At 53.6% G+C, this 16,596-nt stretch overlaps 5 protein-coding genes across 5 annotated transcripts; 3 read left to right on the top strand and 2 right to left on the bottom strand.

The window, feature by feature from the left end:
• Nucleotides 1-2,199: 2,199 nt before the first annotated feature.
• On the top strand, nucleotides 2,200-3,744 carry PG985_011635 (Di-copper centre-containing; the record flags this gene model as incomplete). The annotated part of the gene is made up of 1 exon (XM_066831402.1): nucleotides 2,200-3,744. One exon carries the CDS (start codon nucleotides 2,200-2,202, stop codon nucleotides 3,742-3,744), a length of 1,545 nt encoding a protein of 514 aa, XP_066679452.1.
• A 1,970-nt stretch (nucleotides 3,745-5,714) lies between these two features.
• On the top strand, nucleotides 5,715-8,975 carry PG985_011634 (uncharacterized protein; the record flags this gene model as incomplete). Its single annotated transcript, XM_066831401.1, has 1 exon — nucleotides 5,715-8,975. The coding sequence occupies one exon, from the start codon at nucleotides 5,715-5,717 to the stop codon at nucleotides 8,973-8,975; it is 3,261 nt and encodes a 1,086-aa protein (XP_066679451.1).
• Nucleotides 8,976-9,549: 574 nt separating this feature from the next.
• Nucleotides 9,550-11,256, bottom strand: PG985_011633 (uncharacterized protein; the record flags this gene model as incomplete). The annotated part of the gene is made up of 1 exon (XM_066831400.1): nucleotides 9,550-11,256. One exon carries the CDS (start codon nucleotides 11,254-11,256, stop codon nucleotides 9,550-9,552), a length of 1,707 nt encoding a protein of 568 aa, XP_066679450.1.
• A 1,319-nt stretch (nucleotides 11,257-12,575) lies between these two features.
• PG985_011632 (glycoside hydrolase family 61 protein) lies at nucleotides 12,576-13,374 on the bottom strand (the record flags this gene model as incomplete). The annotated part of the gene is made up of 2 exons (XM_066831399.1): nucleotides 12,576-13,152; nucleotides 13,274-13,374. The coding sequence occupies 2 exons, from the start codon at nucleotides 13,372-13,374 to the stop codon at nucleotides 12,576-12,578; spliced, it is 678 nt and encodes a 225-aa protein (XP_066679449.1).
• A 1,387-nt stretch (nucleotides 13,375-14,761) lies between these two features.
• PG985_011631 (uncharacterized protein) lies at nucleotides 14,762-15,946 on the top strand (the record flags this gene model as incomplete). Its single annotated transcript, XM_066831398.1, has 1 exon — nucleotides 14,762-15,946. The coding sequence occupies one exon, from the start codon at nucleotides 14,762-14,764 to the stop codon at nucleotides 15,944-15,946; it is 1,185 nt and encodes a 394-aa protein (XP_066679448.1).
• Nucleotides 15,947-16,596: the final 650 nt, after the last annotated feature.

Raw genomic sequence — 16,596 nt, 5'->3', positions numbered from 1 at the left:
GTTAATGTGTGTGTTGATGAATATCGTGTGTGAGATGCTGTCTCGAAATCACGAGTGTTTTTCTTGAATTGTGTCTAGGAATGCGTTTGCGACGGTGTTGCCTGATGCGGTCCAATGTTGGAATTTGCGATGACGATGTTGGCGAAGTGGGATGTCAAACTTGGAATTATTTCGAAGCCCCGCGATTTGTGGCGCGAGCTTGTAAGCCTCATTCAGTCATTTTTTGGAGGGTCCTGGATCAACCACGCAGAACCCACTGCAATTGGATGCATGTGGCTTGGCTGAATGGAGAAAAGAATGAAGCTCAGCTGCGAACTAACGTCTGTGGGTGGGAAACGGAACAAAAAGACCCCGTTGCTAGCAGGTCCCTTAATTGACATATTATCCGCTCCTTTCCCCTCCATCACCAGCATACGAGAATGCAAATTGGGAACACGATGATGGCGAGCCTCATCGCATATTCAAATGTGCATGAGCTCGCAGCTGCGGCGCTTTCGTTTGACTGACCGGAAGTCGCAACAAAAAGTGGCCAAGACGCGACGCTGTCGCAACGATGCCTTGGACAGCTATCTGCCAATTACGCAACATGGCATGACTTTCAGTTGTTACCTGGATTGGCACCCTCTACCAATACTCGCAGTTCAGGCCAGAGCAGACCGAAATGTAACCGGTGACCGGAAATACGAGGTTTGTAGAGGTCCTGAACCGGAATAAGCCATTGAGACCCCTTGGGAGGTGAGCAGTGAGATGCATTTTTGGCGGCTTACTCGAGCGAGATGATCCAAGCGCCAGTTATTTCCGGTTCGCTTACCAGCCGGCGGTTGCCCCCATCTATTTACCTGTTACCGGCCCTTCGGCTTACAGGCCCAAGAAATCAGTTCCTATTTTGTGACCACTGGGCTATGCGTAGTCATCATCACCACCACCCACGGTGCTTTCGGTGTGGTTATCCTCGATCCCAATGCTTTGAAGACGCATGAACAGAACCCTGGACGGAGGCCTAGGCACATACCTGCCGCTGCTACGTCGCTGACTCGGCCGAACTTGACGCGCAAAGCAACCTGACTCTCATTTTCTATTTTCAATTATCTGCATCCAATCTCACCAGGGCACTGGGTTGATCGAATTGTTACTACGATTGCCGATTCCCGGCATCTTACTGGCTCATGATGTTTCTTTCCAGGAAGCCCTCTGCACTTGTTGAAACGCTCGAACCTCCTCCAGAGGCACGATGTTACCCCGGAGCTGGCTACACTCAGCCACTCTAACCAATGTGGTATGCGGACCTGACACCAATGGACCTTAGACGGTGAAATAGCCCCCTGCAGCAACGGTTGACCTACCCTTTGGGCCCCCTTTGGGAGGCGCACTTGGCTAAAGTTGACGTGCTAGAGCCGAAATCAATCTCAAAATGGTCCGGTTTGGTCCCCGCTTTGATCTGGACCATTTTCTTTTAGGCTCTTATCATGAGCCGCATCTGTACCTCGTGATGCAACCTTCGACGAGAGATGCTCCTGTCCAACGCCGCCCTCAGTCAGGCGAGGAGAGACTGGAGATGAAACAACTCACATTTTGGGATGACTTTTTATTTATATTTCTGGCTTCTAAATATGTCTGGACAGTTGGCACATGCATGCGCTGGCTCTCAAGATTCCTGGCGATTGACTTGCCGATTTGGCGAGATTTAGCGCCCACGAAGCCGAGCAGCACAGGGGTCTCGGCGAAGTTCAGGGATGGCCACCGTTGAGGCACCAGCTGAAGTGGAACCCCTACGATAACCTGACTGGGATCCCCTTATACCTTGTCATCAAGACCATCCTCCACACACCACAGACACCATATCCATTCTTGCTGTGGAGGATGGCATTGATGGTGCAATGCCGGGTGGCGGCTAAAGAAAGGAAGGGTCCTTCGGAACATACATATATAAGGTAAGGTGGGCGATCCGTATCACTCACGGAAGGGTCTTGGTCTCTCCATCGCCGTCCAGAAGTTCAGCCTCAGTCACTGACTTCAGCTTTCGTGTGGAGGGAGGTTCTTGCACCTCTAGTCTGTCGTTCACTTACACCAGTCATTCGTTATTCACCTTCGTTAGTTTAGAGACGTCTTCTTCCGAGGTCGTTCTAGCTGGCCAGTCTCTCGTTGCTTTTCTTTTTCAGTGTCTGTGTATCGCTCACCCGACCCCATACGTCCTTCACTATGCGTGTGTCCATCCCCGTCTTCGGGGCTTTGCTCCTTGCCGGCGCCGATGCCCGTTGCGTCAGGATCACCCCTTCGGCCAGCTCTGCTTCACACCCAGCTGCCACCGGCTCTGGGTACGTTGTTGCACCTGCGCCTGCAGCTTCGTCTTCCGCCAAGAGCTCTGCGGTCGTCACCATCCCCCTGGACTCTCCAGCTGCCTCTACCTCCGTGAGCTCCGCTGCTGCATCCACCGCCGCAAGCTCTGCCGCTAGCTCTACGGCTGTTGAGTCCACCGTGAAATCTGCCGCTAGCTCTTCTGCTGTCGAATCAACCGCCGGCTCGACCACCACCAAGGCTGGTATCGAGACCGCCTCCTCTTCTGCTGCTGCCTCGACGACTGCCGTCAGCTACCAGACTACAGTTGAGGCATCGTCAACCAGCAGCACTGCTGTGACCTCCGTGGCCGTCTCCAGCTCCGCCATGACCAACGTCGTCACCAGCATTCCTTCACCCTCTTCTTCTTCGTCGTCCATTGTCGTCGTCCCTTCGACCTCCACGAGTACGACCAAGTCCAAGGCCCCTACCGCCACCAACTACCCCCGAACCTACCCCGCGGATGTCGTTGATAAGCTGCGCGACTCGAGCATCAGCAAGCTCGAGTCCTACTCCTCCAGCAACCTGGCCGGGGGCGCCTGCACCCTCGAGACCGCATCCATTCGCCGCGAGTGGAGTGATCTCTCGCTCGACGAACGCGTCGCCTACACCACCGCGGTTCGCTGCCTGCAGACCCTTCCCTCCAAGTCGGACGCCAAGGAGGTGCCCGGCGCCCGCTCGCGCTTCGACGACTTCATGGCCGTGCACATGGCCAAGACCCCCTGGATCCACAACTCGGCCAACTTCCTGTCCTGGCACCGCTACTACCTCTTCACCTACGAGAAGGCCCTGAAGGAGGAGTGCGGCTACGCGGGCTCCCACCCTTACTGGAACTGGGACCGCTACGCCTCGGACCCGGTCAACTCGCCCCTTTTCAACGGCAACGCCTCCAGCATGGGCAGCGCCTCCGGCTGCAACACCGAGGGCCCCTTCGCCGACTACCAGGTCAACCTGGGCCCCGGCACCTCGACCCGCTACAACCCCCGCTGCCTAAAGCGCGCCGTCAACCGCGACGCCGCCCAGGACTGCACCGCGGACAAGACCTACTCCCTCATCACCCGCAGCTCCTCCGTCTCCAACTTCCAGGACACCATGCAGGGCATCCCCGGCGTGCACGTCGGCGGTCACTTCACCATGGGTGGCGACCCCGGCGGTGACATCAACGCCTCCCCTGGCGACCCCGCCTTCTACCTCCACCACGCCGCGATAGATCGTGTCTGGTGGCTGTGGCAGGTCCAGGACCTGAAGACCCGTCTGACTGCTGTCGGTGGCAATGATCTTCAGACCAACCGCGCCGGGTCCCTCAAGGATACCGTCAGCCTTGGCCTTCTCAACGGCGATGTTGAGCTTGGGGCTCTGCTGAACACGCTCGGCGGCAACGGGGGCGAGTTTTGCTACATCTACATGTAATTTAGTGTGATGCAACAGGGTTGCCTTGGAGGCAATGTGTAGTTAGTTATGGTGGTCATCTGCTGGGATAGCTCCAGCAGTGACAATGTATTAATGCTGTAATGTTTATCCATATTAAACCAACCTTTCTGACAATGTGACTACTGGTCGGGATTCCCGGGATCGTCCGTTCAAAGTGAAATAACAACAGGCCCCTATAGGGCTTCTTAGACATGAGCCCTGGCATGCAACAGTGAAGCTTTGAGGCTCTAGAAGATGACGGGATACTTTAGCTTAGGCAAAATCACATCGTGTGGCCCGTTCGTTTATACAAGCTTCGAAGTCCGTCATCGCCCTCGCTCGGAGATATCCTCGTGCATGCTGACGCACGAGGCACATCTCGGAGATGTTACAAAGATCCGATTGCCTAACATGGGGGGGCAAGGCAACGGCATGTCACCAAGAAAACGCAAGCCTTGCCGCCAGATAGGGGCACTGAGAACTTGGCTCGCTCAATGGTCATACTGGAGCCTGACATGCTTACTCATTGTCATGTTTTTATTGCCGCTACGAACACTGACGATCTTGGATGAAATGGTGCTATCTGCGTCGTTAGTGGCGCTTAACTAAAGATGGCTTACTTGATGAGAGTCTCTTGTTCTTTCTGGCTTGACATAATAACGAATCAGGTTTAAAAGGGGATGGTAGGGGCATATTCAATATGCGCCGTGGTAGAAGAGTGTGGAAAAGAGGGAAAGCCACGGCGGGTGATGGTTCCCAAAAGGACGTACTGGTTGACGATTCTCAAAAGGAAAATAGAACCAAGGAAACTTGTCGAAAATTTAGGGTCCTGCCTCTGCTGTACAATTAGAAAGCAACGATGAACAAAGTCTCAGCCAGTCAAGTTGCCAAGGCAGCCTGCTCATGCCAAGGTAGCCTGCTTCGGCACATGCCCAAACCAGAATGGCGTCGGTTACCGACATGAACCAGTAACCAGTGCCATCGGCCGAAAAACCCGCCAGAAACCCCCGAATGGAGCGCTGCGATGCCAGCCTTGAGGCACAAACAGGGGAGGAACACGTCGAGAACAATCTTCCAAAGGACAGTTCGCCAAGGGATATGGAGAGCCGCGTCTAGACTGGCCACCCCTTGCAGCATTCGCTAGTTCTGGCTAGCTTACATGGGGGACGAACAGCTGACAGCAAAAGAAACTGGTTCGCCTGCATAATGTAAGACATGCGTAGCGCGATTAGGGGTAATATGTGTGTCGACAAGGTCTATGTCTGAGTTTCCAGCCTAAGCCTTTCAAAAAGTACCGTTATGAAAACCTGAATACGGAGTACTCTCAATGCGCATTATTTCCCTACGAGATTAGTAGGCAGCATAGACTGAAAACACAACACCTGCTGCTGCCCTTTGAATGGGCAAAGAGAGGAAAACAGAGGCGAGGATACCAGGATGTGGCGCCTAGCCGCTGAGGCTGCAGAGGGCTTGCATATATTTGCATAATCACACCTGCCACAGTGGGAAAGGCGGAATGTGAGACAAAGCTCCAGCTGGCGCACTGGTAGTGCCGACCTCAAGTGGTATGAAGCGAGCTTGCTCAATAAGAAGGGTAAGCGCAACCAATGGATCTAGATGCTTCGGTCTCCAAGTCGGCGTGGTGCATTTTTTGATGCATGTCACCTCTGTTCTGCCCGGCTTGTTAATCTCCGAGTTGCGGCTGAAAGTATATGCCCCTGTATGTGGAGGTCACCTTAGTCTGTGTAGAACATCTATTTAAGGCCGCCGGGCATGTCCGTAGCCCGGAATTCGAGGATACTACCAGTGAAACTCATATTGCATACTCCGCTGGACATTCGTTCTCCCCAATTATATACAGCATTTTCTCATATATCTTGGCGTCTAAGTGACATCTTGCGCCTCCGGGTGTTTCCAAATATCAAAGAACACACATCTTACCGTGCAACATACGCCGGACACCGCAGATAATGGCATCAATGCACAAAGCGTACCGCCGGTCTTCAGTGGACAGTGAAGAAGCAAGTGAGCCAGGGCTCCAAGACTACTACAGCGAGGAGCTCAAGGGCTTGAAGGAGTATAAGTACCGAAGGCTTCAACCCGGCAAGAAGCGGATTCGACTCATCAAACTCAAAAGTGGCAACATAGACACACGAGAGATAATGTGCGAGTTCTACGAAGCTGAATACGACACGACATTCCACATACCAACGAGAATACCCCACGAACGAGAGACAGCAGCAGCAAGCAAGACGGCGGAAGGCGAAAACACAGAACCGCCATCCCCACAAGAAGAGAACCAGGACGACACGAACGAAGACGACATTAATGTCAAGAACGAGAAGATGCGCAAACTGAAGGAGAAACGGACAAGGTTACAACAGCGAACCAAAGAGGAGCGAGCAGAGGATGAAAAGGAGAATGAAGAACAAGAAATGCAAAGATTCGAGGAGGCGCGGAAGAACAGAGTCAAGTACGAAGCACTCTCGTGGTGCTGGGGCTCTGACGAACCGAGGTACGCCTTGAAGATTGAAGATGGCGAAACTACATACAAGTTCAAGGTGAAGAGGGAGCTTGCACTAGCACTGAAATATCTCCGACTCACGCACAAAGTGAGGTGGCTCTGGATCGATGCCATCTGCATCAACCAGACTGACCCCGAAGAACGCAACCACCAGGTCCAGATGATGTCGAGGATCTACACCAGAGCGAAGCGGGTTTGCGTCTGGCTGGGGGAGCATACCGAGGATTCCAAGATGGCTATTGAGTTCATACGGAATGAAGTTATGGAGCTAAACAACTTCGACAAGATTTGCTCAGATCAGAGGTATACTCGCAAGTGGCAGGCGCTTCAGATGCTCATGCAGACCGAATGGTTCTCGCGGAGATGGGTGGTGCAAGAGATCGCGCTTGCCAAGAAGGCGACCGTGTACTGCGGCAACGACTCGATGCCATGGAAAGACTTCGCCATCGCCGTTGAGCTTTTCGTCGAAGTCGAAACGGCGACGCATCGGCTATCCGAGATCATGCAGAACGACGAGAAGTTCCATTATGTCCCCGGCTGGTTCGAGCACGTGTCGGAGCTGGGCGCCAGCCTGTTAGTCCAGGCCACGGGCAAGGTCTTCCGCGGGCCTACGTCTCCGCTGCACGAACTCGAGGGGGACGAGACGGACTCGGAATCCGACTCGGAGGAAGACTTTGTCCGATGGAGCAGGATCCGCACAATCGATCCACTGGAGAGACGGAGCTTGCTTAGCCTGGAGTACTTGGTGTCCACCATGTTCATCTTCAAAGCCGCCGAGCCTCGCGATGTTATCTATTCCCTGCTCGCCATCGCCAGGGATGCCGCCCCGTTTGCGGGAGTGACGTCAGACGACGACGACCCGACCTTTCTGACCATGACACTGTTCGACCAGTTCCTGGAGGAGAAACCATTCTTGATTGACTACAGTCGGCCATACTCGGACGTATGTCGTGACTTTGTCAGGTTCGTCATCAGGCGGAAGAGCAAGGTTGATGCCGTACAAGCCTTGGATATCCTTTGCCGTCCCTGGTCGCTAGACCAACCCAAGGACGAAAGGTCGATTCGTCTACGCCCACAACATGACGACGGTTTCGAAAAAACATACAAGAAGGGAATCATGCCACCAGAGTCTAGAGATGGTCCAAAACAGACGTGGACACCCCCTGAAGGATCAGAAAAATGGGACAAGCTGAAGAAATGGTGCACAACCTATAGAGCGGACATGCAAGCTTCTGTAGAAAAGAGGATCGAGGAGAAAAATAAAAAACTCGAAGATGAGAATTCAAAGCGCGAGAGATCGAACGAAAGGAGGTCAAAAGGCGAGAAATCCAAAGGCAGGAGATCAAAGGGCAAGAAGAGGTCAAAAGCCAAGAGCCCGGACAAGATGGAAGAGTCCGAAACCGATCAGGGCGTGAAAGATGTAGAGCTACCTTCCTGGGTAGCCCGCGCGTCACGCGCCCCCTTCAATCTGGACAACCAGCCAGGCATGCGCGCCATGAGGATGGGGCGCGCCAACGCTGACCCCCTAGTCGGGCCGCCCACCGACGGGCACCGGAATTACAGCGCCGCGCAGACACGGCACGTGAACCTCGAGTTCCTGAAGTTCCGGAAGCGGCCCGAGCTCGGCCACTACAGCATGTACGTGCAGGGCTTCGAGCTGGACGAAGTGGAAGAGGTGGTGGACGCGTCGCAGGGCGGCTCCATCCCGGTTTCGTGGCTCCAGTTGGGCGGCTGGGAGGAGCCATACGACGAAGATCCGCCAGACGAGCTGTGGAGGACGTTGGTGGCGGACCGGGGGCGAGACAACCGTAATCCGCCGTACTACTACGCCCGAGCCTGTCGCGAGTCGGTGCACAAGGGCAACATCGGCAGCGGGCGTGTCAAGACTGGGGCGCTTATCAACAACGAACGAAACTCCATCGTGACCGAGTTTTGCCGCCGGGTTCACGCTGTCATATGGAACCGCCGAATGTTCAAGACCAAGGACCAAAGGCTGGGCCTCGCCTACGACGTCGAAAAGGGCGACAAGGTGTGCGTGCTGTATGGGTGTACTGTGCCAGTGGTGCTCAAGCAGATGAAAAAGACAAGACGGGACGATAAGAGGGGCGAGGAAGGTGATCTCGAAAGAGAAAAGCTCGAGGATGCCAAAGAGGCACTGAAGGCGTGCATCCGGCAGTGCGAAAAGAATCGTGAGCTGAAGAAGAAACGCAAAAGTCGCAACGAGAAAAACAGGAAAGAGTGGATAAGGACGGGAGAATGGTACGAGATGATGGACGCGAAGCAAAAGACGGAGGCAGAACTGGAACTCGAGAGGGAGAGAAAGAAGGAAGCGGAGAGGAGGGAAAAGGGAGGGAAGGACGAGAAGAAGAAGGTCGAGGAGAAGGATGTCCCGGACGACAGTATTCTGAAGGTTTTACCTGATGACAGTGCTGAGGTGGGATCAATCGACCACAGTCTCACACAGACTCCGATGGATGAAAGTCCTGCTGGAGTGGGCTCACCGGACGCAAGTGACGTAGTGCGTCCACCGGGCCGCGAAACTCCCAAGACCTCGTACCAAGAGAAGATGGAAGAGGCCAACAAGGAAGACCCGTTTCTTTTTTACACGCTTCGGGGCGATTGCTACTTGCACGGGATGATGGATGGTGAAGCTGTACGGCAGAAATTCTACAAGGAGATTCCAGATAGGGTCTTTGAGTTGAGATAGGAAGTTTCAGATAGAATTTTTCTTTCACGTCGATTTTACCCATTCTATGGTTAATCATACAACACATGTACGATATTATGGATATTTTCTTCCTAAACTACTTCTGGGCCTTCTCTAAGCGAGACTTGGTCATATTCTAGCTGAACTCGCTTGGATTCATAGTCCTTGTTCAAGACTAGCATTGGCACCTACGCCCCAGTTTCCTTCTCAGACTTGATCTATATGATGAAGTGTACAGGCAACAATGATCATTGTTTCGTCCATGGCCAAATTCATTCCTACAAAGCAATCCATTCCATTCAAAGCCCCATGGAAATTGGCTCTAATCCGTATCACTGCACTATCATCAACCGGCAGTTAGTGGGAGTTCTGTGCAAAAGCGTTTCCAAATGGGCTGGTAAGGACTTTTCAACTCGCTCTTTTTCTTGGTGAGCCCCAATGCCTTGTTCACGACCCAAATCTCAGGACGGAAGACGCCGGCAAATCCATAACCCTGCTGGCTGCTACATTCTGCCCACATCGCGGTACCGAATATGATATCCGTGGATTACTCGACAGCGATGTCCGATCCAATCTACTTCTCAAGCCGTGCTTGCTCCCTCAATGTCTCTGGATCCATGATCTTGTCCTTCGTAAGGAGATACGTGCCAATGAAGTGCGTGGGACCTTCATACATCTCCACCATCTTCTCAGGAAGGAACTCGGTTCTCAAGAAGCCATCCGGCGACGGCTTCGATTCCCAAGCCTCCTTGACCTCGCCGTCAATCTCTACCGGCCAGGTGCTGATCCATTGGGCGGTGGGCAGGTCGTCGGTGGTGGAGTACTGGAAGAGCGCGGCCTGTTCGGCGTCGGCCTCGTAGATCTCGAGCGTCTGTAGCTTGGGCATCCGTTGGGCGAACTTGGCGACGCGTTTGAGGAAAGCGGCGGGCTTGTCGAGGTCGTCCCGGTCGCTGCCAGGGAGCAAGCTCGCAGTGAGGGTTAGGAAGCGGAGGTTCGGCCAGAGAGGCAATTGTTGCCTGTCGTCGAATGCGGAGAAGAAATGCCTGCCGTCAATGACGTTGCATATGCCCAGCTCTTCCATGCTACAACTCCTTGAAGCCAGGTGCTTGGGCATGGTTTGGCGGACAAGCGTTTTCTCTGTTGCCACCCCATTCGTCCGTTTACTCAAGAGATTGATGCTGTCATCTTCCCATCCCAAGGCGACTGCAGGGGTTTGACCATCCGGCTCTCCGTTTGCTGCATCCGGCTGGACCTCCTCATCATCTTCGCTTTCGATCTCTTCCGGGTCGTTGTCTTCATTGTCCTCATTGTCTTCATTGTACCCAGCGATATATGGGATTTGATAAAGATAGATGCTTTTAAGCGATTGAGGCCAGTTAGGCAGCGTGGCGCCAAACCAGTCCACGGGGAACTGGGAGCCAGAAAAGTCATCAGGCCAATCCTCATACCATTTTTCGAAAGCAACGTGGGTCAAATTGGGAAGACTGCGCATCATCAGAGAACGCGACGTATCGCCAATGTAGGGGAAGCACCTGGCAGAGATTCTGAGCTCGGTGACGGCTTGGACGGAATCAAGACCAGGGTATACCTGAGACCTGGCCCCTCGTGATATGATCATGGTGTCCCATTCCATGGAGTTGAAGCTGGCAGGGGAACTCGGCACAAAGGTTGAGTCCGGTACAAAATATCCATCTTTATCGATTCGACTGAAGGAACGCAACAGGACCGAGCGGGGACTAAAACGATCATAGGAACCGTCTTCGTTTATCCGTACTGTGTTGAAGTAGGATGCAATATTCAACACGTGACTCCGTGTCAGTCCTTGTTCTTGAATTTCGTTTCGCCGTTGTTCGTCGTCCGTTCCGATGGCAATCACCTCTAGTGAAAAGGATGTTTTCTCGCCGTTGAAGACGGTCAAGGTTGAGAAAAATCTTATGATGGCGGCTTTGAACATGGCCATTTGATCATCATTCCGTATCTCAAATTCCTTTGATGCTGGATTGACCTCCTCATCTGACTCGTCGGGAAAGTGTAAGCTGCTGCCCAATGGCACGCAGAAAGTGACGTGTTTGAGGAGAGGATGGCGATGACGATAGGTGCACATGATCTTGAGAAACTGGACGAGGTCATCGGGCTTGAGCGTCAGAGTGTTGAGGGTAGATCTCTCGACCACGATCTGCCATGACTTGCAGACAGCAGCGCACTTTGGTCTTTGTGAGCCCTCCACCTGCGCAAGAATCATCGAGATGATCTCGGGAGGCAAAGTCCTTGTTCTGGCCATCGTGAGATGCCGCCGTAGTAAGAGAAGTTGCTCGTAGCAGTTTTGGTGTACAAGTCAATCGTGAAATCTGCGTACGGATCGAAATTCGAGTTGAACAGTTGACTTGCGGTTAGAGGACTCACCGGGTGGTAAGAGAATGACCACTGGGAGGAGATTTTGTATGTGTCACAGTGAAGAATATGACCGGGAAAAAGAAAATGCAATGCAAAGTGTTCTCTTGCGTAATCTGGAGCAGCCAGTTCCAGAATGGTGAAGAGTGGTAAATTTGTTACCACTGCAGTCAGTACTGGTAGGCAGTTTGAAGTGAATGCTGCGAAAAGAAGGCCGATGTGCCTATTGAAGGGCAGAACCAAGCTTTGTGGTTGCTTCCTTGATTCAGTACCCACGTACCTGTCACCGAGATTGGTTCAGGTAAAGGTACAGCTCTGGAGCTCTGACATTTTGCAGAATGATTTACACCAGTGTTTCACGAAGCAATTACAATCAAGGTTGGTAGATGGGCATTTGTGTAGCACGAGGCGCCTTCAAGATCTAGGAAGTCAGGAATCCATTCCCAGTTGGTCTGAAAGAAATTGAAAAACAGACCATCAGGCTTTCTCTCATAGTGAGGCAAAATTTGATTCCTCCCAGCATGGACCAATGACAAATTCCCTGTCAAAATAGATATATTGGCCAACACTCACATACCAGTGATGCAGCCGTGTAGCTTATGCCAAGACAGTATCCCCAACAATGGCAGGCATTGCCACCGCTAATTGAATGTTTCTATGGAGGTACTCCCCTCAAGGGAATATCATGGTGGGCTTATGAGACGTCTCTCCCTCCTTCGTTACGAGTACTGGTGTGAGCAGTTAAACAATATACAGAATTCACCAATGCATCGTTCGTATGGGACATAAAAGCTATAGGGCTGTCTTTGGGAGTCTATCAGCTTGTGACGAGTGGTTCGTTTCTTCTCAGCTTCGCATTGGGTCGAAGTTACCAGGCAGTAGAACGACCAACGCTGGCTCAGCCAGGCGTATTTGCAACCAACTTTTTAACATCATTCCGTTGATCTCCTTTTTGCAAATACGCAATATCGTGCCTCTTTAATTAGACCATCAAACACTACTAGTTGACTCAAGCCAAAAAGAGATCAGCCTGTCCATACTGGAGGCCCTGGGATTGTGTAGTTCTAAACCTGTTAGCAATACAACAAGTAGCATATAACAAAATGGATACATACGGTAACATTCTTCATGGCCTCGCTGTATATATCAAGGTTGATCGACGGATCTGCAAACTGTTAGCTGCGAACTATTTTGCTGGACATAGAAGTCCTACATACCATTCATGCTGTATGCCCCCGGAAACTTGGCATAGTACTTCTCGCCCGCCGGCAGCGCATCGCCCGTCCCCGTGACGTTGAGATGCGCACACTCCGGGTAAAACTGCGGCCGATTCGCAATATGCAAGCTCATGATCTCGTGCCGGACCACGTAGGCCCCGGGCCGCAGCGGCGCCGGTATCGTCACGGGCCACAAGTCCGGCGACCCGTCCCAGTGCTGGAACGCCTTCTGGTACCACGAGCCCTCGGCCAGGGTGCCCTCGAGCAGGCCGCCCTCCCAGATCTTGAAGAAGGACAGCGCGTTCACGTCGACGCCCTCGCAAGAGGAGTCGTCGCCGCACGCGGCGAGCCACACCGACATGGGGCCCACGGGGTGCAGCCAGTACCAGTACACGGCTGTGAGGTTGGCGCCCGCCGCGATGGGGATGTGCGACGGCGGCGCCACGGCCGGGGTGTTGCAGGCGAGGCCCGCGTCCGTCACGGAGAAGATGGGGTCGATGGACGCCCATGACCGTTGCACCATCCACGGCTGGCCCAGTTGCTCATCGGCCGGTGTGTCCGGGGAGTAGCTACGTACGCGTGTTCAGTAATTATAAGAGTCATGTCTGGGTGCAAATTATCCATCTGGGCAAAGGGCCCGGGCATTTGGTTTCAATGAACTAAATGGAAGACTTTCACATTCAAACTCACCCTCGGTACCAAGTGTCTCCCACAGTGTAATTGGCCAGGCCGCCGTGGGCACCAGCAATTCTCGCATTGAGGGCAGCTAGGAGAAGCAAAACACGCATCATGTTGGGCGTCGGTGATTTTGAGGGTAACGACATGCAAGTAAAGGTTCCAGAGAACCCCTTGATGGTGAAGTAACTGCCAAGTACGCAAAAGCAACCGCTTTTGGGTATGGATCCAAATGGTAACAAGATATGGATGCAAGTGTTGGGCCTGGTGATCGGCCGGCATCAATGGATAGCTGCAGCTGCCCCTGCCATTCTCCATCTGGTTAAACAGGCCCAAGCAATCAACCGGCGCTGTCCTGCCGAGATTCGACAATCATAACTTCCCAAGTTTCGGCATTAGAAGTACTACCAGGTTCAGCTTCTTGGTGGCACAGAGTAACTACTGGTTTTCTTGCTGATTTTCTTCTCCTGCAACAATGCACTTTTGGAGTCAGGTTGATCCTCGCACGGTCAAGACATTACACATTGGATGTCATGTATCGAAATCCGTGTACATCTGGTTCAGCCATTGGCACTATGCTGCAACTCAAGATAAGCGAATCTAACCATGATGGATTTCCAAGAATCGTGCGAGTCTCCTAAGCACCTATGTGGTACTTCGTCACTTGTGCTACAGTGCATAACTGACCATATTTGCTGCTCAAAGGCAAAGAAGGCATCCTTCAAGTTCGAGTAAACCAGTCCTCTGGGCTTGTTTGGAATACCCACGAGGAAGCTCTAAGCTCAGGCGACAGTTTGGGGAATATATTAGGATCAACTCCGTAAATGCCACTAAACTACCGAACAAATAGCATCCCTTTGCTAGCATATATATGACTTGGAGAAGTCGGCAGATGCCGGGCCACGAAGAATCTCTCTCCAGATCGTGGAGAAGAAAAGCCAATTCCGGTGACTACACTTCCGAATCCGGGGGACATGCGCCGTTCCGTTCCTAGAACGAGCCGATCGAATCATGTGCAGGCGATCTGCTCACTATTCATAACGTGGCCAGGCCCCACGCGTTGTATTATCCGTCTTATTAGCCAGTTCTCCCCACATCTTGTCAAACATGCATGGCTAGCCGAGAAGAAATGCAACCCTACCAAGCGCCAAGCAAATTAATCAATAAGGGCAGCTTGCCTCCCAAAGAAACGCATGTTCTGGTACGAGCTCTGAGAGGAGGGGCAATGCAGCAGCTGAACATAGTCCAGAAACCCAGTTCTACAAAGTGCATAGAGGTGGGAGAATCCATGGCGAGCAGCACTCCCTTTTCGGAAGCCAAGCCATCGGAGACGATTCATGTTGATTACCGGGATTTGTAGTGAGCCCGCGTACATGCGGGGCGAAAACAAACCGATATATATGTATATATTCAACATTGAATCCCCAGTCCTCTACTTTTAGTACACGAAACAGGGACAACCCCCCATTCACCCCTACCAAGATCGACGTGACATCTGCAACCATGGCCCGCAACATCCTGGTGACCGCCGCCCTGCTGGGCACCACCCTCGCCCTCCCCGCCGCCGAGCTGTTCAGGCGCCAGGCCGCCGAATGCCCCGCCACGGGCGACGTGCCGGCCGTCAACGTCGCCAAGCTACCGGACCCCTTCACCTTCGCGAGCGGGACCAAAGTGGCCTCCAAGGCGGACTGGGCGTGCCGCCAGCAAGAGATCAGCAAGATCATGCAGCAGTACGAGCTGGGCGACCTGCCGCCGCCGCCGGACAAGGTGGAGGCCACGCTGTCGGGCAACACGATGAGCGTCAAGATCACCGTGGGCTCCAACACGGCGACCCTCAACTCCAACATCAAGAAGCCCAGCGGCGGCAATGGTCCTGCTATTATTACCATCGGCGGGTCCAGCCTGCCGATCCCGGGCACCGTCGGCACCGTCTCCTTCGGCAACGACGCCTTCGCGCAGCAGAACGGCGGCAACTCGCGCGGCGTCGGCACCTTCTACAACCTGTTCGGCAAGTCGCACTCGGCCGGCGCGCTGACGGCGTGGGCCTGGGGCGTGGGCCGGCTGATCGACGGGCTGGAGCAGCTGGGCGCGGCCAAGACGGGCATCGACCCCACCAAGCTGGGCGTGACGGGCTGCTCGCGCAACGGCAAGGGCGCCTTCGTGGTCGGCGCGCTTAACGAGCGCATCGCCCTGACGCTGCCGCAGGAGTCGGGCTCGGGCGGCGCCGCCTGCTGGCGCGTCTCGGACGCGCAGAAGCAAAAGGGCGCCAACATCCAGACGGCGTCGCAGATCGTGGGCGAGAACGTCTGGTTCAGCCCCCGCTTCAACCAGCACACCAGCCGCACCAGCTCCATCCCCGAGGACCACCACCTGCTGGCCGGGCTCGTGGCGCCGCGCGGGCTCTTCGTCATGGAGAACGACATCGACTGGCTCGGCCCCGTCAGCACCACCGCCTGCATGCGCGCCGGCCGCCTCATCTACCAGGCTCTCGGCGCGCCCGAGGCCATGGGCTTCGACCTCACCGGTGGCCACGGGCACTGCCAGTTCCCCGCGGCCTCTCGCACTAATCTCGACGCCTACATCAACAAGTACCTGCTGGGCACGGGCACGCCGCCCAGCAACCTCGAGAAGGGCCCCAACGTCAACATGGCCGATTGGGTCGAGTGGACTCCACCTACACTCACTTAGAGAAAAGGGGGTGATGATGGATGGATGGGATCGTGACTTACAGGCGATAGCGCGCTCTCAATTGCTTCAAAGTCTCATTGGATGTAAACGCGATGTAAACGCGAGGCCCTTGAACTCTGCAGGAAACGGCATAGGGGAAACATATATATAGTCTGTCAAAGGGAAATAACAGTACATACCCACATTTGCGAGTTCGACCACGAGTATACAGAGCTTTGAATATATAAACGAAGTGCTTTATTTTTGCAGGATCATGTTGCAAGGATTTGACTCAAACCAGGGGGTCCATCCATCTTGTAGATTATAGCGCCGGTGATGCCTATGCGACTCGATTGTTACGGGGTAACATCATTTCTTTCCCCACCCCGGCCACAATTGACTGACAGGAGACAAAAAGGTACTGACTCGTGACAGCTCACTATAGAAAAACTGCAAAAGATTGAACCGGACCCGATTTGAACGGATGACCTTCTGGACTGGAATCAGACGCGCTACCGCTGCGCCACCGGTCCTCGTCACCAACCGAATCATCGAGATGATTGATGGCGACTTACTTGCAGGAAGTGATGATTGAATCAGGACTACCCAAGTGATTGAAATAATTGTTTGCTAATGCAGTCTGTATCGTCAGCACCTCACGATTCGCGGCG

The sequence above is a fragment of the Apiospora marii genome (assembly GCF_038362585.1).
Source record: "Apiospora marii strain CBS 49790 chromosome Unknown utg000009l_segment0_segment0, whole genome shotgun sequence".
NCBI lineage: Eukaryota > Fungi > Ascomycota > Sordariomycetes > Amphisphaeriales > Apiosporaceae > Apiospora > Apiospora marii.
This window is presented reverse-complemented; position numbering and strand designations above follow the sequence as displayed.